General features: G+C 43.8%; 1 protein-coding gene across 1 annotated transcript in view; it reads left to right on the plus strand.

The window, feature by feature from the left end:
• LOC119164409 (uncharacterized) overlaps positions 1 to 18,382 on the plus strand; it is a 110,712-nt gene extending 92,330 nt beyond the window's left edge. Inside the window, exons 7-9 of the mRNA XM_075868427.1 lie at positions 817 to 864; positions 17,277 to 17,361; positions 17,757 to 18,382. Of these exons, the coding sequence (XP_075724542.1) occupies positions 817 to 864; positions 17,277 to 17,361; positions 17,757 to 17,875 (252 nt within the window). The 3' untranslated portion in view covers positions 17,876 to 18,382. The remainder of the gene's footprint in view (positions 1 to 816; positions 865 to 17,276; positions 17,362 to 17,756) is intronic.
• Positions 18,383 to 25,379: the final 6,997 nt, after the last annotated feature.

Below are 25,379 nucleotides of genomic sequence, written 5' to 3' on the forward strand. Positions count from 1 at the left end.
CCAGTTCAAGTTAAAATAATTTTAAAGTCTTGTAATCCGTACCACAAAATGTGCTGTGCCTCCAAAATTTTCAGTATCACTGCAGGGGAATCATCCCTCTAAACTGATATGTAGGTTTCATTTCACCTATCACTTTTTTAAGCGGTTTTCACTGATGATTTCGGAAATTTTTAAATTCAACAACTGACATTTGCTACTTGCCCCTAGATGTTCATTAGTTGCTATGCAGGATGAGACTCCTGCATCTCGATCAAAGTGGGATACTCTTTTGTTAAATTTCATGTAATGTTTAAACTTCACTTTTGTGGCCTGTTATGAGTATTCACAAATTAGTTAGTGCCCAGACCTTATGTGTGTCTTAGTTTGATGTAAAAATAACTGATTGTGGGCAACCTTCAGTTTTATGAAAAAGGGTATAATTTATGTGGGTACTGTAGGGGTTAGGTCATCAAGGCTATGCCCTGTGAGAGGCATCTTTCATTCCTTAGTTCACGATAGCTTGTTTGGCTCGAGCAGTTTTGGTAGCTTGTCAATCTTAGCAGGCAAACAAGTGTTCAGCCCATGTGAAGCGCTCCTGATGTTTCTTCTTATGCTGGACGTGCTGGGAATGTCGACCAGAAGCTGCAATTTGTGTTTGGCTGCTTTGTTGTGGTGGTGACCATGCGTGCATGTGTACTGTTAGAAAGTGTGCACGCGCCGCAGAGTCGGGCACAGCGGTACGGGGCTGCCTTGGGGCCTTGCCCTCCTGGCAGTGCTGTGCTTTGTGCTTGGCCGGCCCAGTGGCACTAAGCAAACCAACCCTGTTTGTCACACCAGGCGACAGAGGGAGGAAGCACCGATGTCGGATTACAAATGTACACTCAGGTATTTGAGCCCTCCTTTTTTTTCAACCCTGTCTGATGATGGCATGTCAATTGTGTGGCAGCCTACTGCTGCCTCTCTCTCTCTGTTCACTTCAAAAAAAATACACATGGCCATTCGAGGTCAAGTCATAGCATAAAAAACGTGTAGCACATTTTCACAGCACATGCAAAGGGCAATGGAAGTTCTTTTTTCACGTTTTACGTCACATTATCATTTTTATTAAAAACCTGTTGTGAAAGATGGCAGTAATGTAATGCCCCTGTAGGGCGGCAATATGTCGATCTAAGATACCAGCAGGAGTTCAGTAAGCAAAAGCGTGTGCGTGCGTGTGTGTGTGTGCTTGTCTGTGTGTGTGTGTGTGTGTGTGTGTTTGTGTGTGTGTATGCAGCACTTCTCACAAGAGTACAAGCAACCACTGCTTAGCTTGGTTCTGCACAGAAATAGCAAATTTAGGCAGTTCCTACAAGCTCTTATTATTTTTACCTTCAAGAGGAAAAACACAAGCACATTATGTGCAATTAATTTTTTTGTCGTGTAACAGTAGCTTCACTGCATGCACAGAACCTCCCTTGCTTTTACTTGTGCTTATGCTCGAAAACTTGCTGCCTTACATTTTTGTTAGCTTATAGTGCATGGAAGAACAAAGGAGATGTTGCAATGCTTGCTGGAGGCACAAGGCTAATATTGTAGCTTACAGGGAAGATTACCTGGAATGTTGATAGATAAAACAGTAATATCAGTGGTATAGTTGTGCTTTTTATGGGACTTGATTTGTGGGTCATTTGGGCTATTGCATTAGAAGCTGTCACATTTCTTACAAGTAGAGGTACTTGTGATTGGTTGCCTTTCAGCCGTGGTAAATGTTTTGTGCTGCACTCGGTTCCATGAATTTGTTTGTGGTTATTCTTGAAAGGCCATATATTTTTTGCCATAACAAGAATGCTGAGAAGTGTAGTTTCGAGCGTTTGAGATTGCCACTTTGCCTTGTGGAAGAGGACGGAGCAAGGAGGAACACTTTGGATTTCTTTTACATTGTGCGACAAGTGGGCTGAGTGTTGTAAACACTCATCACACTGTGCAACGAAATCTAGTATGCCACATTTGCATAAAGAATATTATCCAACATCACGGGCTTCTGCCTGGCCCTGACTGAATTACCATAACTTACAACTATGACTGATCTTCACATTTTGGACATACATTGAGACCACGTAATGGTACTGTTCTTTCAGGCAATAAACATTCTAACTGGCACTGTGCTGCATATTATGGAAAGCTTTGTTGGAAGGACGAGTTGGTGGTCAGTGGGACTTAAGAAATTTAATGGTAGTAGCTTCGTGGTTAGTTTTCAGTTACTTGCCACACAGAATTACAGATATACAAGCCAGCCTGGTGGAGCATCAAGCTGCATGCTTTCTGCAATGGGCCATGTTATGCCCTTTGATTGGCAGCTTCATTATTGTTACTGTTTCTGTTGTTGTTGCATTTGCACCTCTTATTTTGCACCTTGGCTGCTGTCACATGAGTGCTGTGACCCACTGAATGTTTTGTGCAGACAAAGCTTTCTTTCACTGGCATGGTTTTGTCAATCGCTGTTCTAAAATCCCAACCAGCCTCGGATAGCCCTGAAGCCTTCCCCTGGATTCCCGGTTTATGACTACAGCACTGCAGCGAAACATTGTTAGGGATGCACACTTGGCTTGGGGCAGAGATTCTGTGGGAGTGCAAAAGACAGGCTTCTCGGTAAATATGGCTCCGAAGTTAACAAAAAAACTGAATCTGCTGTGTGCCTTATTTGCATCAAGGAAAAGGTACACTTCTGCTATTTGTGCAGAGTTGCATCATCATTCTTCATACTAGCTGCACCACTCTGTATTGCTGACATTTTCTGTCGTGCTATTCTTAATGGGCAGCAATTTAGGCCTGCATGTTTGGCAAAAGTGTGTGCACAGGCAAGTTTCGGAACAGCTTGGTAGGGCATTATTTAGTTGCAAAAAAGTGATTATGTGCACAGCATTGGCATGTCATTATTTTGAGAAAGGTTCATGACCTCCAGATTTTTTTGTCGAACTAACTTATGACTGCACACTGCAGTTAGAAAAAGGTAGTTTTATGATAACAACTGAGTGTTTTGGTCCAACTGAGCTGACACAGCAGCACAGCATGATAACTAGATGGCTACTAGTGTAGCACACCCAGCAAGTGTTCTCTAACCTCGAGCATCTTGGGCTGTTAACTTTGTCAATGTCTTAAAATGAAAGGTTCTGTTTTGCTTTGATTGCCCACTTTGGTTAGGCTCATGCTTGCTTCTTTTTCCTCCTTGTTCCGTCCTAATGGCCAGTGTTACCTAAGATCGCAATGTCTAGCTTGTACAGTGGTACGGGCTTACCATATTTAGGAGTGATGCCGTTCTTTGATGTTGTACCCTATTTATGCATATGTGGTGCCAGCTTCTGTGCATTTTGAATGGCACACATGGCAGCATTGGATGTGCATAAATGCGGTACTTGCATGCCGTGTCCCTGGGCTGGCATGGGTGCCACCTCGGCCAGCGGGGGAGGGGTGCTCTGCCGGCGGGCGGGTGCGTGTACAAACAAGAATGCTGTTTTGGCCGACCTTTTAATGATTGCTCTCTTTGTTTCTTTTTTTTTACTCTTTCCTTCCTCATTTTTGGTTCCTTTTCAACGCATTGCTGCTTGCTGCCATGCGCTGTGCCTACCCGCCATCCAAAAACAAAACCATCTGCCTCTGCATACTAATTTAGCCGGGCCTGGGAGATCCTTCCGCGAGCAAGAAGCGTCCCCGAGAGTCTGCAGATGAAGTTGTCCTGGTACTCTCCCCCTTAGAGCTTCTGCATGCGTGTCTTTTCTTGGCCTCTCCTCCAGAGAGATATGTGGAGGTTTTGTGACATGTTTGCGAGGACCAAAGAGGGCGACAAGGGACAGCAGTTCAAACGTGCATGGGCCCATGTGCCAAGGGCTGCTTGCACGGCCGCAGCCCATGCACCCACGCACAGGCTTGGGGTTGTGTGTGATTAACCCATGGCACCACTTGCATTGTGTCTGTGTGCTGCATTGGCTGCTCTCACTTGGGTGCATTCTGCTCGACTCCTCCCCAGCACACTGTCCTTCCGGCCGGGCCTCGAAGGGAGCAGTGTTTCATCGGCTTCACGTGTCGCTTTTTTAAAAAATCTAGCAGCTGTTGTACTAAACAAGAAACGTGATGCTGCTGTAGCCTCACGCTTAAAGCTATCAGCTGCGATTAGGAAACCGTTAGGCGGGCTTTGTGGCAACCTCAAAACAATTAGCAACAGGTCCACTTAAGTGATTTAAACCAGGGCTTCTCCCGAGAAATATGCGCATACATCTTGCTTAGCTTTAATGTTTTGTCAGCAGCTCTTAAATCACTTATTGAGAGAGGTGTATCATTCATGAGAAAGTCTGTTCTGACTAGTCATATATGCCTGATTTCCATTGAAAAGAGCTAGGCCAGTTTCCAGTCGTACAATGTGTACTGTGTTTTCTCAAAATTGTGTGCTGCTACTGCATTCCCTCTGTCGCCCTCTTTGGTTTTGGATGCAACTGCACGCGAGCCATTTGCGTGGTGAACACCTTGCAATAACTTGCACATTGACAGGGGCATGCTTCTGCTGGTCCTGCGAATGACACATGCACTAAGCACGAAAGGAGCAACATTTAGAAATGTAAAGTGTCGATGTTGTTGGTTATTGCCTTGGCAGGCACAGTGTCTAGGTTTCTTATTGTTTGGGGGGTGGGGGGCAAGAGGATGTTTGCAACATAACTGACAAATGGGTTAGTTGATTAATACTACAGTAGAACAGCAAATACAAGTATTAGACAGGAAATTGAATTGTCAGTCACCTTGGTTCTTTTTTTTTGTGCTAGCATATTAATAAGATAAAAAGGATGCCAATGCTAACTTACATTTAGACAAGGATGTCTGTTCACTGGGGCAGCAGAAACATGTGCCAATGTACAGTTCAAAGGTGTCTGCCAGGCAGCCGAACACAGTGTTTTAGTTATTGTGTTCAACTAGGTGGGAGTGGCCGTGTTTTAAGGGTGCTGTGCACGCAGGTTTTGCCTTTTTGCATACATGCCTTGCTCTGTGTCAGTGGCAATCGTAGTCATCGCTTTTTTTTCTCTTAGTTTTGGTTAAATATGTTGGCTGGGCTATCAAATGCTTGTATTATTTTGGACTATCATTAGTTTTTTCTGCTTGATTCTTATGCTAGCTCTCAAGAATTAAATTGTAAATGGTTCTAACAGTGCCTTTGAGAGAGCCTTGTGGATCAAGCCAGCATAAATGTTTAACAGCATACTATACTCGGTGAAAATCAAGGAAAAAAAAAAAAAAGGGACTTGCCTTTCAATACTTACTGCTTTATTTGTGTTAACTTGAGTTGAGCTCAGCAGCTAGCAACTCAAATTGATTGTGAAGCATACATCATAATGAAAATGAATGAGCCACCAGCATTCTTTAATGCAAAATAAGCCTTGCACGTGGATTTCTAGTTATATAATAATGTACCGAGCAAACTCTTTGCAATTCATTTATATTTGGCTGTATGTATATATTGCACCGTACTGTTGAACCTATTTCACTGAAGAAGGTTGATTAGATTACTGTTTAGAAAACGAAGACTGAACATTGTCTAAAATCTTCTTCTGAACCTCAGTGCCTGAGAGCAATCGTGACGTAAGAATGTGAAAATACTTGGGTAGTTTTGGTGCTACAGAAGTCCCAAAAAATAGCTACATTGCATTTATCATATGGTTCTTTCTTTAAATAGAAAATGTACCCTACAGTGGAGTAGATGCTGCCAAAACTCTCAACACCAAAGTTAATAAAGAAAAAATATATCTGCTCGTGCATTATCCTTTTTTTTTCCCCTCCAAGGGGAGAGGACCAGTGCTGTGCCTGCACCATGCGCATACATCAGTTAATAATTAAGACACTTTTGGACATATGCTTGCTGATTAACATTCAAAGAGCAGTGTAGCAATGAAACAGAATGTAGCACAGCTTGATTTCATGCACATCTTGTTATTTGAGGTAACATGCAGACGCTAGCCAAGATGTAACAGGCTGCTCCACTTGTACATCGCTTGCAGAAAAGCACAGAAAGAAAAACGAATTTATCGCTGTAAATAAATTAAATGCTGGAAATCAATGTGGTTGTTGTACTTTCCATCTGAAGTTATTTGTGAGGCAAATAAACAGATAAGTTAGTTGTTAGACTGAACATATCAAGTTTTATCTCGCTTTAAAGTGCCGTGTAAACAGGAGAACATTTTCAGCTAAGATTTTACGGTCAAACACTAATGCACAGGAGAACATTTTCAGCTAAGATTTTACGGTCAAACACTGATGCATGTGTAAGATCTTGAAAGTTATCGTATGCCAGAGGTTTAAACGTGCTTATCATACCAGTAGACCATGCACGTTGTTGATGCGAGGTTAACAGCCTGTTACATTACGAGTGGCTAAATCTTGCCATAATATTAGAGAAGTATGACAAAATACTATAGTTGCATGAGCAGGTTAGTTGGAAACATCAGATCCTTGTCCTTGTGGCAGTCTTTCACTTTTTTTCGCTCTCTGTGGCCTGTATTGTCTGATTGTATTAGAATCTGAATGTGTTCGTTGCTACGAAATTAGCTGGCTATGTGAAACATCTTTTGCATGACACTTTGTGGCAAGAAGTGCTTGTCTTGCACTTGTCTTGCCATTGTCTTGACTAAAGAAGCATGCTGAAGCTTTTAATATTTAAGGAAAAATACAAACCTTCGCACGACTTTTTTTATGCGCTATGACCAGTACTGACTGCTTTCCAGAGTTGGAAAAAAAGCCTGTGAGCTAACTATTGGACTTACTCTCTCGCGAAGCCTTGTCGTTTCACATTTCTCGTTGTAGTGAAAGTACGAAAGACAGAATCACAGCAGTACAGCGTTTGCACTGGTACTTGGAGACAAAGACTGTCGCAAATGCACAATTGAAGAAATTCCTATTAGCACTAGGTACCAATGTTTCTTTTATTTTTCAGGCTGGGTTGCAGTAAGCATGTTGCAGTTCTAACACAAAAATTGGGGAAGAATAGATAGAGTAGCAGAAGGTCGTGAGGCTAAGAAGGATATGGCAACATAGAAGCAGTACATGTTCATGGAAGCCAAAACCACAGGATGAATAACAGGCATAAAATTGGAGTCATAAGAATTACTCCAAAATGTTGCTCCTCCCTCCTTCCTTGGAAAAAAGAAAAATGTTGAGAAGGCCACCTTCAGGACCACTGTAAATGATGGTGGTTGCTATGCTTCTGTCACAGTGTTGCTGCCCCGAGTCACCATTACCACTTCTGCTTGCACAAGGCTTGTTTGACACCCAACAGACTGTCTATGAGGTGTTTAGGCCTAACATTGTGGCAAGTAATCAGATTTATTTGAATTTTCTCATGCATGACAATCCGCTGCAGTGTGCTTGCTCACAATATGACTAAGGCCTCTTGTCCCATTTCCATTTGGTTGTCATCTTGAACAGCAACGAATAATGCCTAGGCTCTTTCACATCACATATTTTTCGATAAATTGTTACTCTGTGCTGTTGTGTGTGTGTTGGCAGGTGTGACGTCACAATATAGATACATATTGCACCCTCCAGTGCTACCTTCAGGTGCCTGGCAATGTTTCATTGGTGTGACATGTGCCATCACTGCACCTCACTCGGTGAACTCATTCAGGTGCTCATTGCTGTCATCCTGTTCGATCAGTAGAATTGTCAGGCCCATATTACGCATTTATCAAGTCTTCCATTTGAGGGACCTGGATGCGACATTTAGTGGATATTTTTATACAAAGACCTCGGTGTTTTCATAACTATCAAAGGAACTTTTGCTGGACGATACTACTCTGCAATCTCCTACAAATTTGCATTTTTTATCATACATATTGTTTTCAACTCGTGTTCATGCTTCTATATTTAGTTTCATCCTGTGGTTATAGCTTTTATGCAGATTCTATGTTTAGTTTTCATCCTGTGGTTATAGCTTTTATGCAGATGTGCTGGTTCATGAGTGCAGTGGTTGACAGTCCTTCTCTCATCATTGCTATTGTTATTACTTCGAAGTTGATTGGTATTTGAAGAATTTAATCTCTTGCTCATCTCCATGTATGTAACTTTTTTCCCCCTTTGATTATATATATATATATATATATATATATATATATATATATATATATATATATATATATATATATATATATATATATATATATATATATATATATATATATATATATTTGCCTGTCTTGATAAGTATGTCCTTTCCCTTCATTGTGGTTTTCTCCTGATTAGTATTAACCAATGGAACATCCAACAAAACCACAATGATCACTGCAACCTTACTTCTGTATGGTACCTGCTAAAAGCATATTGTTTCTAATGCAGCTTGTTTATGTATGAAACTCTATGCTATGTCTCCTTAGAATACATCATGTGACTATGGGTACTCTGTGAAATTCATTAGGTCACAACATGCTCCTTCTTGTGTTAAATATAGTAACCATACTACAGTGAAACCCCGTTAATACATATCTGCCGGTGATGACGGCATAACTACATATTAAACGTACTATGCATTAACAATCAGCTACAAATTTGCATCTCCTGGCGTATCATCAATGCATTTCATCTCTGCATTCTCTTAATCATATTAAGCACTCCTACTCTAAAGGCAGGCTGGTGGCAGTTTGATGTATCTGTTATATATGTAAATTTTATGGCTTGAAAAACGAACCAATTTTTTTTTTATTTTAGAGAATGTTTGTGAAGCTTTGTGAAGTCTTGAGGAAGCGAGTACTGTATTGGTTGGCAATATACTTTATTTTATGAGAGATTGGGAATGGCTCCAAGAGCCTGTTTTTTTTTTTTTTTTCTTGAGCGTAGTCAAATGAAGGCTGCAGATAAGAAAGCCAAGAAAAGCATAGACAGGGTTATATATAGCTTTTAAATGAAGTGTAGCACTAGTTACGAGATAAGGGGAAAATGAATTAAAGTATATAAAAAAACAACTGGCCACTAGTTTAGCTTGCAGGCTTTTTTATTTGATTGACAAACTCTCGTAGAAGTTGTTTTCATATAGATATTCCTAAAAATAATGCACAGCCCAATAAATAGGTTCATATAAATATTTCTAAAAATTATATGCAGCCCAATAAATAGTGAAAAACACTGGAAAACACTGGGTGTTGCTTTTTAAGGTGTTTTTTTTTAGTATAACTAGAATGCTCATTACTAGGCAACAGTCTTTTGTAAATCATAATAAACTGAGCAAGTTTTTGTGAATAAGGTGAATGCAATTCACTTAATGTAGGAGGTGCCTTGTGTGGATGGCTAGAGAGAGTCATCATTTCTCCAAGGGCCGTACCGTGAGATGATCGATTTCGGCAACAGTGTTGCCTTGATGTGACGTAGAATCTTGCCGGTCCAACGACTGAGGCAACTACTTGCCTGCCCGCCTTCCCTCGTCCAGCCAAACATTGCGCCTAGAGTGCGATATTTTGGCAATATCTCCAAAAGTCTTCCCCAAGTATAGAGCACAGCATGCATTGTTCTAGAAGGATAGGTGGTAGAAACATTCAGGCACCTAATAGCATTGGTTGGCAGAATAAGAGAATATACACCTATTCTTATCCAGAAATATTTGCATGTGCCATTTACTCACTCACTTTTCTACTTTTGCTTTCTCATACTCGCCAACACACACCTGCATTGATAGTCACAGCACTGGTATATTTGTGCTCCACGTAAGTGAGGCAATGCACAGGTTTATAAAGGAGAAAGGTAGACCGTCGCATGATAGTGCGAGTGATGAGATGATAGTGAAGTGGACGCAGCATGTGCTCAACACAAACATTAGGCTCGCGATTGGCGTGAGAATTGGTGGCATCACACACTGGTGGAGTGCAGACGACACAAGTTTGTTGCACTTACTGAGAGAGCGAGAGAGTTGCATTCGTCAGCGATCAACTGTGCACAAAATGGGCCGCGGTTGAGCTGCCAGTATGATTGGAGGAATCAAAAGCACATAAGGGCACATGCACACATCTAGCATACACATCTGTTTGTCTGCATACTTTTGCCACATTTAGAACCGCAGCAGCAGTACACGTAGATTGCTCATACTTAAGACGCAAATGGCAGGATACGTTAGAATATTAGTACACTAGTTCTGATATGTTGTAATATATGTACAGCCAGAACTTGTAGGACATCAATGAAAAAAATTGTATGATGACGTGGCTATCTTGCAACGATTTACTGGAAGATGTTGGTAGAACTCTTAACCTTTGAACTGTCACATCTAACCATGTGAATCTTGCTAAGCATCTAGTGAATCTTGCTTACCATCTAGTGAACTTGCCTTGATTGGGCAGCTTTGAATATGCTAGAAGTTGAAGATAGAATTTCTTTTTCACAGTGAAAATGGGTAATATAATACCATATACTATATCCATATTTTGAACATCTACTTATTTGGGACATATAAATATATATATAAATGTTTTTAAGCAAACAATCATCTGTCAACAAGACTTCTACGAACTTGCTTAACTAGTGTAAAATTTTTGGACAGAAAAATGAGTTGGATCTGTGCTTAATCCCTGGTGGCCTGTGAAAAACAACACACACAACACAAGCACTGTCTTGTACGTTTCCTTAGCTTTGAGTCTTGTTTGTGCTGGCCACCATGGGGATATTCCACCTTGCCGAATTTGCTACACTATTTGAGCTAACTTTTTCCTTTTAACATCTTGACACTTTTGACCAAAAAGGTATTGAAAATTGAAATGTTCATAACATTCCAGGACACTTAACTGTAAACTGCTATGGTTCATTTGCAGGCAGTGTTAGCAATGTTAGCAGATACAAAATGTGCTGAGGGATTTGCTTGGCTCACATTATGAGGGAAGGCAAGAAATGTGAAGCATTTTGGCAGGAAGTAAACTGAATTTGTTTAATGTCATTAATATGTTAACTATGAGGGATAAAACTTGCATTAATATTATGCCACCTTGAAAAGGGGAAGCTGGAGGATGGAGTGCAATCAGTGCCACAGTAATGATCACCAGAAGACCACAGGGAAGGGCTGGTGACATCGAGGCAAGTGTAGAAAAAGAAAATAGAATGTGTATATGAATTGGACAGATGACTCGGTCACAGCCGATATGTGTATGACCATAACCCTGGTTGTTTCTGCTGTCACAGGATGTGCTCACACAGGATGTTCAGCAGTTTTTATAGGACAGCTTCAATAATGCCATCGAATTGGTCTTTCTTTAATAACGGCATAACTGAACGTAATCATGATGACTCTGAAAATAGTGCACAATATTTCTTACAGACCTTTTCTCAGAAAATTAAAATACAGCACTCTTTTTTTTCTGTGATTAAAATGAAATATTGTTCTTCTCGTTCCCATTTGCTTTTTAGCTTTTCTTGCCTCATATCAACCAGTTCTACAAATTACACTCAGCGGGCCATGGTCAGCCCACCTTGTGCTGCTTTCTAATGGTTTTCATAAGGTCGATCCTGGCTATTGTACCTTATATGCCACACAGCATGAGTTTGTCACTCTCCACTGTATGTACCTTGGAATTTCTTCCAGTAAAATATTACCAGTCAGCCATTGCTTACGTTCTACAAGTTCTGCCTGTAGAAATAATCAAAACCAACAGGCTCAGCTTCACCTCATTTTGTACCTATTGCTCGTATAATTTTACCTGTTCCACATGCCTGGCTTGCATCTTCGTAGCAGCTTGCAGTCATGCAACTGTTTAATCTTGGGGAAAATGAACGTTTTTCACTGCTAAAGATATAATGTAAAGCAAATGAAAATTGCTGGCTTCATTCAACTAGTGGCTTTTGCTGGTGCCTATAGTGATGTGGATGTGTGTTTTGTTGCCTAACTCGTATGCTTTGTTGGCTATTCATGAGTGATTAATTTTTAATAAGTTTTGGCCCTCTCTTTGCTGGTGTACAGGGTCTTAGAGATATAGCTCAATTTTTGTAAGTGCAGTTATGTACAGCTGTTGAAGTTTGATTCCTATTGTTTACTTATGCTGAAGTGGCCTCACTTTAAAGAGCCAAGTAACAAAAAAATATTGTTGGCCCCCGGAGTGGTGATGTTTGATTGGATTGGCAAAAGAATTTGCAGGAGAGTACCTGGGTGGCCAAATAAACAAGCCCTGGCAGGGGCTCGCTTTTCCAGCTAGCTGTGTGCGCATAATGGGCTTTGCCGCTGGCTGTGCACAAGTCCTTGTTGCACTTTATCATGTGCTTGGCTCACCTGCGTGCACGCGCCCGGCCATTATGGCACAGCGCATTTTCTGCACCTGACCCCTGCCCCCCCGGCCCGTCTTTTGTGTTGTTGCACACAGGCATTGCCCGGTCTTGTACCTTACACAAAACGCCCTGCCCTCGATAAGAGCGGTGTGCCTGTGTACCAGCCCAGTGCCACAGCATACCAGCAGGCCCTGGCTTTACAGATGCAACAGCCCTTCGTGCCTGTCTCGTGTGAGTAGTCGCCTGGGCACGCTGTTTTGTCCTGCTTCTGCCAAGCACTTAGTTACTTGTCAGGTGTCGCATGTATTTCGGATTTTAATGTTGGCCCTCACCAGAAAAATGAGTGCCTATAACCGTACATTTTCATTTGCCTAAGACCCACTAAGTCATCTTTCACCTATCATGTTTGACATGCCATCTATCTTTTCCTCTGCCCTAGTGATGTAAGATGCTGTTCAGCTCATAATTATTATGAGATGCGACTGGAAGGAAAGACAGTAACTTAACTCGCACATCCTTCTCGTGAGGAGTGCGTTGATACTGCATAGTGCAAAATTCTACATATCAACTGCTGCTGCCTGGCTGCACTGCTTATCTTTGCACTGCTTTTGCATGTACTTCTAGCTTCCCCGCTGCTGTTTTATGCTAAATCACTATTGAAAACTAAGATTTTTCTTGTTCCAGAGTGTACTTGACTTGGGATTAGTTCTGTAATAATTTTCTCTTCTGCAACTAGTACTGCACATAACTCATGAGATGTTCTTTATAGGTACACCTAAAGTACCATTTGTGCTGCATGTAGAAAGGTAGTTTTTAGATTGGCAGAAGTACTATCTGTGTGATGTGTGTATTCAGTAAAAGCTCGTTAATTTGAACTTACAGTTAATTGGGAACTGACATACTGATCCCTGCACAGCCCTGTGTATTTCTCAAGGAGCAAACCCCCAATAATTAGCATGTCTCGGCATCCACATCGGTAAATTTGAACTGGGAGCCTTTCATTTTTATCACTCTTCGAAGAAGTTGGTCCAGAGTGATCACAATATGTTGCAAACTCAACCAAACTTAATTTTCTAGAAACATAGAACAATGAAACAGCAGCATTTCTCAGTAGGTTAGTATTTGGGTGCTGCAATGGAGCTCTTGGGTAAGCTACAAGTGATGCTCATCAAATTGTTACAGAAAGACTGAAAGTAAATGCAAATGACTGATTACCTTTAATTTTGATTGTAATAACAGTAAGTAAACATGTTTTGATGCATAAATGGTGACAATGATTCACATTAAAGCACACTGCTCACATGAATGCATGTCGGTGTTTGTTGTCTGTGTATCAACGACTGATCAATTAGTTCTGTTCACTGTTAGAGCTCCATCAACTCAGTTTACATAATCACCTGCCACAAACTTGTAGTTGCATCGAGCTCACAATAACGAGTCCAGAGGTGGTTTCTCTGGATTCTGCCCGCTCAATTTGGTGTGATGTCCACTAATTCAAGTTCTATCTAATATTAACAATTTTCTACTCCCTTTTTATTTAAATTGACGAGCTTTTACTGTGGATATATATATATATATATATATATATGGTATGAAAGCATGTTTAGTTGCACATAGCACCATTAGTTCAAGTTTTGCACATTTAATAAAGAACGAATGTGCTTGCCGATCAGTTTTTTTGGATCGGTATTCAAAAGCCTGAGCAGTGCTTACATGAAAAATCGTCGACATTAAAGTGTCAACTCGTTTTTGCTTCCTCCATGTGGTGCCAAGGAACACACCCGCACACTGTTGGCTGTAAATGCATGGCTCTAACTGCACCCGCTCGTCTCTCTCTCTTTCTTTCTCTCTCTCTTACCCTCTGCTCCCCTGTCTCACCATCACTGCACCACCACCACCACCACCACTACCACTGGTCCCCTCCCAGTACCCACGATGCCCTCTGTCACTCTGGTATCTGCTGGTGTGGCTGCTGCTGCCCCTAACGCTGCTAGTGTTGCGTACTGTGACGACAATGGTCAGGTACTGACAGCCTTTCTTGGGCAATCATACTGGACCACATAGTAGGGACACCTTGTTCTTGAGTCACTTTGCATGTGCCCACATTAATGTGCTCACACTTATCCTTTATCCTTTTTAAACCTATGGTCTCTCACATTCATGTGCTGCATGCCACAAAGTATGTAATGCAAGCAATTGAAATACCTGCTACGTTGGATAGAGAAGCACCTAAAGAATTTGTTACAATAAATAGGATGTGAAGCACTCCGATATTATGGGATGACCTAAGTGTGTCCCCGTCTCACTTTGTGCATTAGTCTATAACTTTAGTCTATAAATTGTCGCCCCGCCGCGGTGGTCTAGTAGCTAAGGTACTCGGCTGCTGACCCACAGGTCGCGGGTTCGAATCCCGGCTGCGGCGGCTGCATTTCCGATGGAGGCAGAAATGTTGTAGGCCCGTGTGCTCAGATTTGGGTGCACGTTAAAGAACACCAGGTGGTCGAAATTTCCGGAGCCCTCCACTACGGCGTCTCTCATAATCATATGGTGGTTCTGGGACGTTAAACCCCACATATCAAATATAAATTGTCAGCTTCTCGCTTACATAGTAATAATGACAAATGGGCTGCTCAAAAAAGATGTTCTGTGCTGCTCGTACAGGATTTTCACGTGTGTTAATTCCTATGAACTCATTGAGCTGTTTTGATCCTCATGCTCATGGATAAGTGCTGTGTTGTGATAAAGCTAAATTTCAGACAAGAATGTGCTTGAACTTTATTACTAGGTCTTTTAAATCCAGCGTCAACTGACCTGCTGCATCATAGCTTTATGAAGGAACTGACACAGTGCTGACACTCTTGTCTTGAGCCTGTGGCACACCATATGGCTAACTGGCTACGAAAACCTGCAGAAATGCTGGAAAAACAAATGGCATGCATCGCAGCTTTAGAGTCATCAGCCATTATTTTGCTAAATGCATGCTAGATGGCACCACATTACTATTGTACAGTCAAACCTTGTTATAGCGAAGTAGCATTGGTTATACTACTGTATCCAGTATTTGTTGTTACTGTGTAAATCAAAATCAGGTCAAAGAAATATGCATTCTGGTTCTCAAGAAGTACTAAATAATACAAAAATGCACAATTTTTAGGTTTCAAATCCCCTATAAATGAGGTAATCCTTGGCTGTCTTTTTGCGGCATTTAAAACTTCGGTTCATGCGGTGGTGCAGCAAGTAAAATTTCTGCGTGTTTTTTTTTTTTGCTTTTTGTTTTGGCATTTGACCCACATTTCAGAAACTTTTCACGATTACAAAAGAAGTGGTTGTGAATTGTCCATCAACATTTATTTGGCTCTTTATGCTATCTTTCAACTTACGAGCTTTGCTCATACGAAGGCTGTATCAGCTGTAAATAAGAATATTTTTTCATTACAGCCAGTATTGCGGCGGCTCTGGCATTTTTGTTATCATTGTACGAAGAATGATTGTCACTCGAATGAAGCATGACCAGTCAAAACTCGACACTAACTCGCCCAACTTTTTATTTTACTCAACCAAACATCATATTTTGTTTGCTATAACTGATAATTTGCATATAAGTGTTCATCAAAACGAGGGTAAACTGTACCAAGAACAGGAATGCTTTTTGAGGTGTTACTGAATTGAAAGAGGAGGTTTAGGTTAAACAGGATTGGAAGATCGCACTTTTTAAAAATCCAAGTGCTTATTCAGCTGTCAGTAAAGGTATGGGGGGCAACACAGAAAGAAGAAGAAAAAAAAAAAGCCCAGGGGTGGCACCATCTTGAATTTTCTGCAGCAGCCTTCTGTGGTGTCTTGGTCATAGCTTCTGGTAAGAAAGGAGTTCATTGAGAGGTAACGGAGTTTTAACAGAGTAAATTCTTGTATTCTGTACTAAAATTTCGAACGTTCAAACTGGGTTGTGCATCAGCGGGAGTGCTTTGGTGTGCATACTTAGTGTTTTAATTCATCTATAGTTTTTAAATATTGCATATAACAAAAATCTACTCATTCAGTCACGAACTCTAAAATCATAATGCAATGTAAAATAAATGATAACTTTGCTTAATTAACTTTTTACCAAATTACTTAAGTGCATGGACCACATTAAATTAGCCCTAAACTCTTGATAGATGGATATGTGGGGTTTAACGTCCCAAAACCACCATATGATTACGAGAGATTACGTAGTGGAGGGCTCCGGAAATTTCGACCGCCTGGGGTTCTTTAACGTGCGCCCAAATCTGAGCACACGGGTCTACAACATTTCCGCCTCCACCGGAAATGCAGCCGCCGCAGCCGGGATTCGATCCTGCGACCTGCGGGTCAGCAACAGAGTACCTTAGCCACTAGACCACCGTGGCGGGACTAGCACTAAACTCTGATGCATAGCATAAGAACATACAAGGTCTATTTTTGCTGTGCGTTGCCTGCTTTTCCCACATATTTCATGGGTGAGCTTGTGTTCCCATTCAATGATAACATAATCAATAAACTGTCTAGGGCCATATCTTTATGCTACTACAGAAAGCTGAGGAATATTTTTAAAGGTTGGTAAGAACTGAAGACCTGGATACAAATGAAATGAAAATGGTAGTGAGAATAGTTGTCATTTGTTTTGTCTGATTTGTATCTTTTATGCCTGTTGTTGGGAATGTGAATATTTGAATAATGTGGTAGTTGCATAGTTGTCATGATAACAAATTTAAATAATGCACAGTAGAGAACTTTCCACATAACCCTTAAAGCCATGTCAAGTGTTTAATTTTTCTTACCTGCAGTCGTAATTGACACGTGCTGCCCAGTTGATGGAATAATGTGGTCATTCGTTTCTACTGCCTGCAGTTCACTGTGCATTAATACTAGCAATTTTACTCTTATGCTTCAAAACCGATTTGCATGCCCAAAGTTTCTCTACACTACTGTTGCTGGAGCTCACGAAGTCCTAATACTTCACCGCATGGCAAAAAAACATATTTACTGATGTGTGTTAAGTCTGACCAAACCGTCTTTTTGTGCTTGTGTTCTTCCAGTTACTGGACACCCTGCCGGTGTGCCGAGATTTTAAGTCAGGGCAGTGCAAGAGGCCCCAGTGTCGATATGTGCACCTTGTTGAAGGTGAGCCTTTCAAACAACTGCAGTAGGGTTTGCTTAGTCATTTTGAATCTATTAAATTAGTTATGTACTAATAGTAGCTTGCTGTATGTGGAGGTAAGATCTGCTAGTGTTAAAATTTGATGCCAGTCCTCTTGAGTTTCAAACGCCTAAACATTTAGTCTACAGCTCTGTCAAATAATTTCCTGTGTAAATTAACTTAAGTGCCCTGTATCAGTGTAGCTATGGGCAATGTGTTGTTACCCCCCTTTTTAGCAATGCTTTTCTTCTGTGTTCACTGGAGATCAGTAGCCTTTGGGGCTAAGCTGATTGCAATAGGAAAACAAAAGGAACAAGTGGATCAACAAAGGTTCCCTATAGACAGAAGCAGTAATGTTGAATTCCTGTATCTTTTCCAGAGTTTGTCGAGGTGGTAGAAGGGAAAGTGACAGTGTGCCGCGACGCTGCCAAGGGCCGCTGTGCACGACCTCTGTGCAAGTACTACCATGTGCCGGCGCTGTCCCTGAGCCCGCTCTGACAGCGCCCCCCTAGTCAGGCTTGGGGGCCCCCCTGGTTGCTCGAGGCGCTGTGTTGACAAGACTACTCTTAAACCCAGGGGAAGAATGTGGCACACGTGCCAGTTTGCAAAGTATTTGTTTTGTCAAGTTTCTTTTTCCTTTGTTTGTTGTTTTCCAGATTATTGACATACACACCACCACCACCACCATGAACATACACATTTATAAATATATATATATTATATATCTATATTTTTTGTAATATCTGTAAAGTGTTTAGTGTTTTGTTTTGAGACAAACTTTTAACAAAGGCCAGTTTTCAATCGTGCTTTTAAAGTATACTATGAATTAAACAAATTTTTTAATGAATTGTTACAGCACCTATTTGAACCCTTAGTGCAGACAATTTATGAGACATTTTAACTATGTATTTTTAATTGTGGGCAAATATTTGACCATATAGGCCACCTCAAGATTATGTGCTTAACAAATCTTGTTGTGTAAATACAAGTAATTACTAAGCAGGATGCTTTTTTTTTCATTGTAGTTTTAGTGATCATGTCTGAACAGGCTACTGCTGTGTATAGCCTAAAATTTTTATCACTGGTTCTGTAATAACTAGGATGAACAGTACTGTCGTTATTGTGAAGTTTTGTTGTTTGTGACTGACATGCCAAGACCAAAGTCTTTACAAGCTTGAAACAAGGAAGGGGTGGACAAACCCACACCTATGCAAATATAACTCAGAAATTCACTGTCTCTGCAGTATCAAGGAAGGGGAAGCTTGTTCGAGCAAAATTTGGTATATGTGCTGCTTTTCTTGTTAGACTTGGTTGCTGTCTGTTCTGACTACCTTCAGAAAGATCTTGTGCTTTTTTTTTTTCACTCTTTTTTGTTAGCAGCATGGCGAACACTGTTTTCATAGGGGAAGTGGTCTTTCTGAATGCAGCTGTGGCCTTTAACCACTTTGCAAAGAAAAAAAAAATCTAGGAGACTACAATATGAAAGGAGGACACCATGTTGAATTCAAGCATCCTTTTTCACCCGTAGCTGGCCTCAAGAGAATGAATTTCGTCTCTGATCAAACACACTCCATTTTGAACAAATTTTCTCTTTTTTCTCTCAACATGCGGCCACAAGGCCTGCTTTCCCGAGCAGGCCTTGGTTGTGACTTAAATGCCATTACTTAGACTGATGCCTCCAGCCTTTTTGCCCATGGGGATGGTGCTAATTCAAGGGTAGTGCTTCATGTCATGGCTCGAGACCATGCTAAGCAACAGGCCTGGCCATTGCCCACAAGGTCACACAAGCAGTAACACCAGAAAAGCTGTGCTATACTATAGACAGGGTGGGATCGGTCCTTGTTATGTGGGGGTCTTCTCATCACACTGCTTGTGTACATAGGCGTATATCCTGTTCACTGTTCATTTTCGTCTTGGTAGCAAGGAAACTTCATTTTCTTGATATATAGCATATGCATGCGAGCAAAAGAGATATTGTGTACACCTATATTTTTATGCAAACACACACACATTACTGTTCTGTGCCATATTGTTTTCTTTTGTAACAGGTTTATATGATTGCAAGTGTACTCTTTATCATATCATTGTTCTCAGTTTTTATAAAGTACGTGTTTTCCTTAAATTTTAGAGTTGTTTCAGATGCTCTTGTGAAGTCTGTGAGGTTACTGCTGTCACAGGGAAGGGAGAGTTGTTTATTTACGTTTCCATGCCCCGCATGAGTGCACTTATTTTTCTGGGCGCCCAAAGAGCAGCAGCAGCAAACATAATGGCAGGATTCCATCCTTTATTCAGTCCAGCTGTCCATGGCTGCATTTTGCCTGGCGTGAAAGGGAAGCTCGAAATGGGACCAAGTTTTGTCCTAGCCTGATGCAACCTGATTTGGCCGAGGAACAGGGTCGTCCCAGTGTGGCACCTATTTAGGGGAAAAACAGTCGTCCATTCTTCCTGGGAATCAAAACGTCCAAATCAAAAGCCTCACCAGTAGTGTGTGTGGCATCGTTTGATCCACTTTTGGCCCCTCGCGTCCACAGGATTTGAGGCTACTTGAGCCAGTCACAGTAGTCTCGAATATGTCAGCGGACGAGTCCAGATCCAAGTATAAGAAATGGAAAAACCGAGCAACATCAGTGAAACAGTGCCTTTTTTTGTAATATGCAGGAGTCTTTGTCATTGCTATGCCTGGCTAACCCCCGTTGTTGCAGATTTCCTTTACTACACAGTAGCAGGCTTTATTGAGTTCTCCTTCTTTGGGTATATCTATGTGTGCACGTCTGGCTTGCGTGTTTTGTCCCAGAGCCTGTTTGAAGAAGTGAGCAGGCGGTGGTTTGGCTGTTGGGCTCGTGGGCCAGCAGTGAGGAAAGCTCTTCATATACCTGTACAGCCTCTGCTATAATGTGGCTGTCGGTGCTGTTTTGCTGGCTCAGAGGACTTCCTCGTCTCGGGCTGTTGTTGTACTTTTGTGGAATGGTGTTCAAGAGGTCGCACTTTGGACGTGGGAGGCCACACGTAGGCTAATGCCCTCCAACACGTGTGCAGGCTTCATCACCTGGAAGGGCTGTCTAGTCGGGGCATGGTCTGCACTTTCCTTCATGATGCCCCTTGTCAGAGGCACACAACTTTCCTCTAACTTTATTAGTTAAGTGTAAAAAAAAAAGAATGTGATATCTTTTTATATATATATTATATATATATATTATATATATATTATATCGACATATATGAGAGAAAGAGAGAAAAGAAGATGCAGTTACCGCATAGCCATTTGTCCTCTACAAATTCAGCATGCCGCCGCCGCAGCAGCAGCAGCAGCAGCAGCAGCCTTCAGAAATGTTTCCTTGGTGCTTTGCCTCGGCAGGTCGTTAAGGAAGTGCTTGCGCCCCGTGCACTTTTTTGCTTGATGAGTGAATGTGTCCTCTGATGCTGATGAATGTCCACTTTGTTGCAAGAGCAGGCTGGGATGAGCCAGCAGCCAGACGCTTGCCTCTCTGCTTTGGGCAGCCACAACGAAGTTGGCCGAGGGCGTACCGTCCTCCTTTTTTCTGATCCCTTGTGCTTCAGTGTAGTTTGCTGTTTTTCTCATAGACAAATAAAGTTGCCTTTGTAATTGAGCTCTGCTCCTGTTGCGTTGTGTTGTTGCAGCCTGTGTGTCTGCGATGCTTCTCTCTGCCTGAATGTTGTGTGTTATGAACAAAGTAGCCTCAATATTTTTATTCCATAACTTTTCACTAGCTGCCTATAACTAGGGCTCTGTGTTCTTGGATTTTATTTTTCTAGAAATTCAAAGGATGTTTTTTGAAGTTAAATTTTTTTCTGGCAGGAATTTGTCATCTAGTGGAGTTGTCATCTAGTAAATTCTCAGTTCTCTGAAATACAGTTTAAATTTGAATTATTAAGTAAATTTAAGTTTAAATTGTACAAATCTCAATTATATGAATATTCAGTATCTTAAATGAAATAATATATTGAAGGATGAAAACACAACAACATACTGAACATATTTTAGTTATTTGGAAGGCTTCACTGCGCATACACACATCTAAACCTGTGGGGAGCAGGTGCGCCCAGCCTCCCTTTCCCTTTTAGGGCAGCGCACGCGCCTGGTTGCGGGGACCCCTTCCCCCACGGCCGGCGCGTGCGATTCCCCCCCCTTTCCCGGCGCCAGGAACAGGTTCCCCTCTCCCTCAGCGAGGAAAGGTACCATTCTCGTCAGGGAAAGGGAAATCGGGTCGGGGAACAAAACGAGCGGGCAAACGGGCGCTCGCTCTCTGACACCAGCGACCATCCCAGGAGGACGAACCCGCAACCCCTCCTGCGAGCCGAGGACGTCCACGACCGAGGTGTAAGCGTCAACACCTTTGTTATCTGTAGTATCTCCCCGCGACAGTGACGCGCGATTGCTAACGCTTAGCAATAAAGTGTTTGTTGTTGATCTGGCCAGTTGCCTTATTCGCCCGAACCCGTAGTAGTAGCTGCAATGAGGCAAGCTACGGTTGGGGGACGTTAACCGTGCACGGAACGACTGTGTGCGGCTGAAACATTAGCTATAGGCTTCTGCGTCAGCCGTACATAGGACGAGCCCCCAACATCTGGCGCCCAACGTAACGAATTTGGCAACGCGGCTAGTTCTGTGGACGCGAGCAAGTGCCAGGGCGCTCTTCCACACGTAGGATAATAGGCATGTCGGAATTCCAAGATTTGTCAATGTTGTCGGATGTCGCGTCGCAGAGTGGCGATCCTTTGGCTAACGCGGGGGTACTGTTAGGACTTTCCGACAGCGTAGAGCTTGGTCGTTTCACGCGGGATGATCAGGAGGGTGCAGAGACCGCGTTAGCAGAGAGTAGGCCTACGACGGAGAGCGGCCCGCATGGCGCTCCGGCATCTCGCGACGCGAACAGAGAGGCGCCGCCACAAGTTACGACACGCGCCTCAACTATAGGCGAGTCTTCGGGCAACAGTTTGCCCTCGAGCGAGGTACTCTTACAGAATGCGCTGTCAGTTATGCAAAGCCTCGCGAGCGCCCTGCAGAACACAGCGCAGGCCCCCGTGCAAAATGTGCGACCACGTGTCAAGGTAGACATTCCGACCTACACGGGTTACCACGACTGCAAGAGCGCCAACGAGTATCTCGACCGGTTGCTCCATTATCAGCAGGCGACGGGTCTTTCTGATGCCGAACTTCTCGAGCGCGTGGTCCCGGTGTCGCTCACGGAGCAAGCGGCTCGGTGGTTCCGACTAACCGGACATCGCGCCCGTACGGTAGAAGAGTTCCGCGAAAGCTTTCGCGGCGAATTCCTACCGGCTAATTATGAGTGGCGTTTGCGGAGGGAGTTGGAGCTGCGCACCCAGCATCCGGACGAATCCTTGCTGGAATACGTACGGGCGATGGACGAATTGTATCGTCTCGCGAACCCTCACGCCACCAACGCGGAAAAGGTCGAGCGTGTTACCCGACAGGCGCACCCGACTTTCGCGGCGCACTTCAGGGGATGCAGGTTCGCAGACCTCGAAGAGCTCGCCACCGAGGCGAAGCGCATACAAGGGGACATCCTCGCAGCGCGTTCGTATCGCCCCCCTCCGCCCGCCGCGCAGTCAATCGAGCCTCGCTGTGCATGGAACGGCGGCGCAGTGACTTCAGAAGCGTTTAGGGGTAACGCATCAGCATCGTACGCTGATGAGCACGTGTCACGCGGTTGGGAGCTGTCAAACCGCGCTTTAGACCCCTACGCTTACGCGCTCCGTACGGCACACGCCGCCCCTGCGCGTGACATTCCAAGGCAGGAGCACGTGGTTGACGCGAGGCCTAACGAGCGGCGCAGTCCAGAGCGAGGACCACCTGATCGAGGCGAGTTACGAGCGAACCGGCGTGGTGTCCGCGGTCCTTGCTATCGGTGCGGCGCGCCAGGGCACATCGCTCGCGAATGCGACCGCACGCCGGGTCAGGAGCAAACGCGCGGTTCGGGAAACGGACGGCGCCGCCGGTGATTCACATGGGACCCCGCGCGCCGATTAGTAATCCTACCGATGCGTTCGGATCACTTGCACCGTCGGTCTGTCGCGCAGGTGATGCCGTAGACTCGCCCGCGCCGCTAATCGAGTTAACGATAGCTCGGAAAAAGTTCGTAGCACTTTTGGATACTGGGGCAAGCGCTTCTTTATTCGGTGACGATGTGTTGCACCATCTCCGCGAGAACAACATCCGCTTGAGGCAAAGCAACACCATCTTCCGTCTAGCTACGGGCACAGCACAATCGAGCGGCGCGGCTAGGCTAGTGATCCGCTGGGACAGACGCGTGAGGCGACAACGTTTCGTGCATCTTCCAGGGCTGTCAATGTCTCTAATCCTGGGTCGAGACTTCCTCGCTAAGTCGGGTATTGTCATTGACATTGCAAACGGTGGTTACCGAGAGCGCGACGGAGACGCGCTGAAGCTTTTCTCGAAGGCCTCCGCATTGACAAAAGCATGCCAATCGCAGGGAGAGGCGCGAGTACGCGAGGAGGAAAGCGCGCCGAGAAAGCGAGTAAACGCCCCGCCGGAGCAATGTGCTGCGCTGCAGGAAAGGGCAGTGCACCCGCTTTTGGTACAGGCACAGAGCCTACTAGAGGGGGAACGAGCGCAGCTGTCGTCGCTGTTGTACGAATATGACGCGATGTTTACTGACTGTCCCGGCCGCACTACGCTGGTTAAGCATAGAATTGACACGGGTGATGCACGCCCTTGGAAATGCAATCCCCGACCAATCAGCTTAGCTAAGCGGAAAGCACTAGACGCCGCCTTGGACGAACTCATCGAAACAGGCGTAGTTGAGAGGTCAAACAGCCCATGGGGTTTCCCGGTAGTTCTAGTTCCAAAGAAAGATGATACGTATCGCCTTTGTGTAGACTACCGCAGGCTGAATGAAATTACGAAGAAGGACGCGTATCCTCTTCCCTCCATTTCATCGTTAGTATCCAATCTAGGCGGGGCGAAGTACTTCACAACGCTCGATGCTAGCCGCGGATATTTTCAGGTTGAGATGGACGAGCGGGATAAAGAGAAGTCAGCTTTCACGTGCCACAGAGGACTTTTCCAATTCAGGAGAATGTCGTTTGGCTTGGTGGGCGCTCCCGCTACGTATCAGAGGCTAATGGACCGTGTTTTGGGAGATGCAAAGTGGCAGCACGCACTCGCATATCTAGACGACATAGTGGTTTACTCGAAAACGTTCGAAGAGCACGTGCGCCACTTGAGAGACGTTCTAGAACGGCTGAGGTCTGCGGGCATCACTTTGAACCCAAACAAAGCTCAGATAGCGGCGACCCGAATAACATTATTGGGATTTACGCTTGACGAGGGTCGCATTTTGCCGGATAAGGGTAAGCTTGAAGCGATAGTGAGCTATCCATCGCCGAACAATGTCGGTGAGCTGAGGCGCTTTTTGGGGATGGTGAATTTTTATCGCCAATTCATTCCAGATTGCGCGGCAGTGCAGGCGCCTTTAACGAAGCTCTTGAGGAATGGTGAGCGTTGGGCTTGGAGCCAAGAGCAAGAGGCCGCACTGCGTCGCCTCACGAAGTTGCTGGCCAACACGGCTCAGCTGCAGCTACCCGATTTGAACAGGGAGTTTGTTATTCACACCGATGCAAGCGACCTGGGCTTAGGAGCAATTTTGCTTCAGGAGCATGGAGGTTCCCTCCGACCGATTGCGTTCGCGAGCCGTACGTTGGCACCGGCGGAGAGGAACTACTCAGTAACCGAGAAAGAGTGTCTGGCGATAGTTTTTGCTCTCCGTAAGTTTGACTTTTACATAGACGGAGTTGCGTTTGTGATTGAAACGGACCACATGGCGCTCACGTGGTTGAGGCGTTTGAACGAACCAAGTGGCCGATTGGCGCGTTGGGCATTGTTGCTGCAGCGTTATGACTTCACCGTCCGCTACCGCAAGGGTAAGAACAATGCCGCGGCCGACGCACTATCGCGTGCTCCAGTTCGACACGAGGCAAGTCACGCGACTAATTCGGAACG

This window comes from Rhipicephalus microplus, chromosome 1 (genome assembly GCF_043290135.1).
Source record: "Rhipicephalus microplus isolate Deutch F79 chromosome 1, USDA_Rmic, whole genome shotgun sequence".
In the NCBI taxonomy this organism is placed as follows: Eukaryota; Metazoa; Arthropoda; class Arachnida; order Ixodida; family Ixodidae; genus Rhipicephalus; species Rhipicephalus microplus.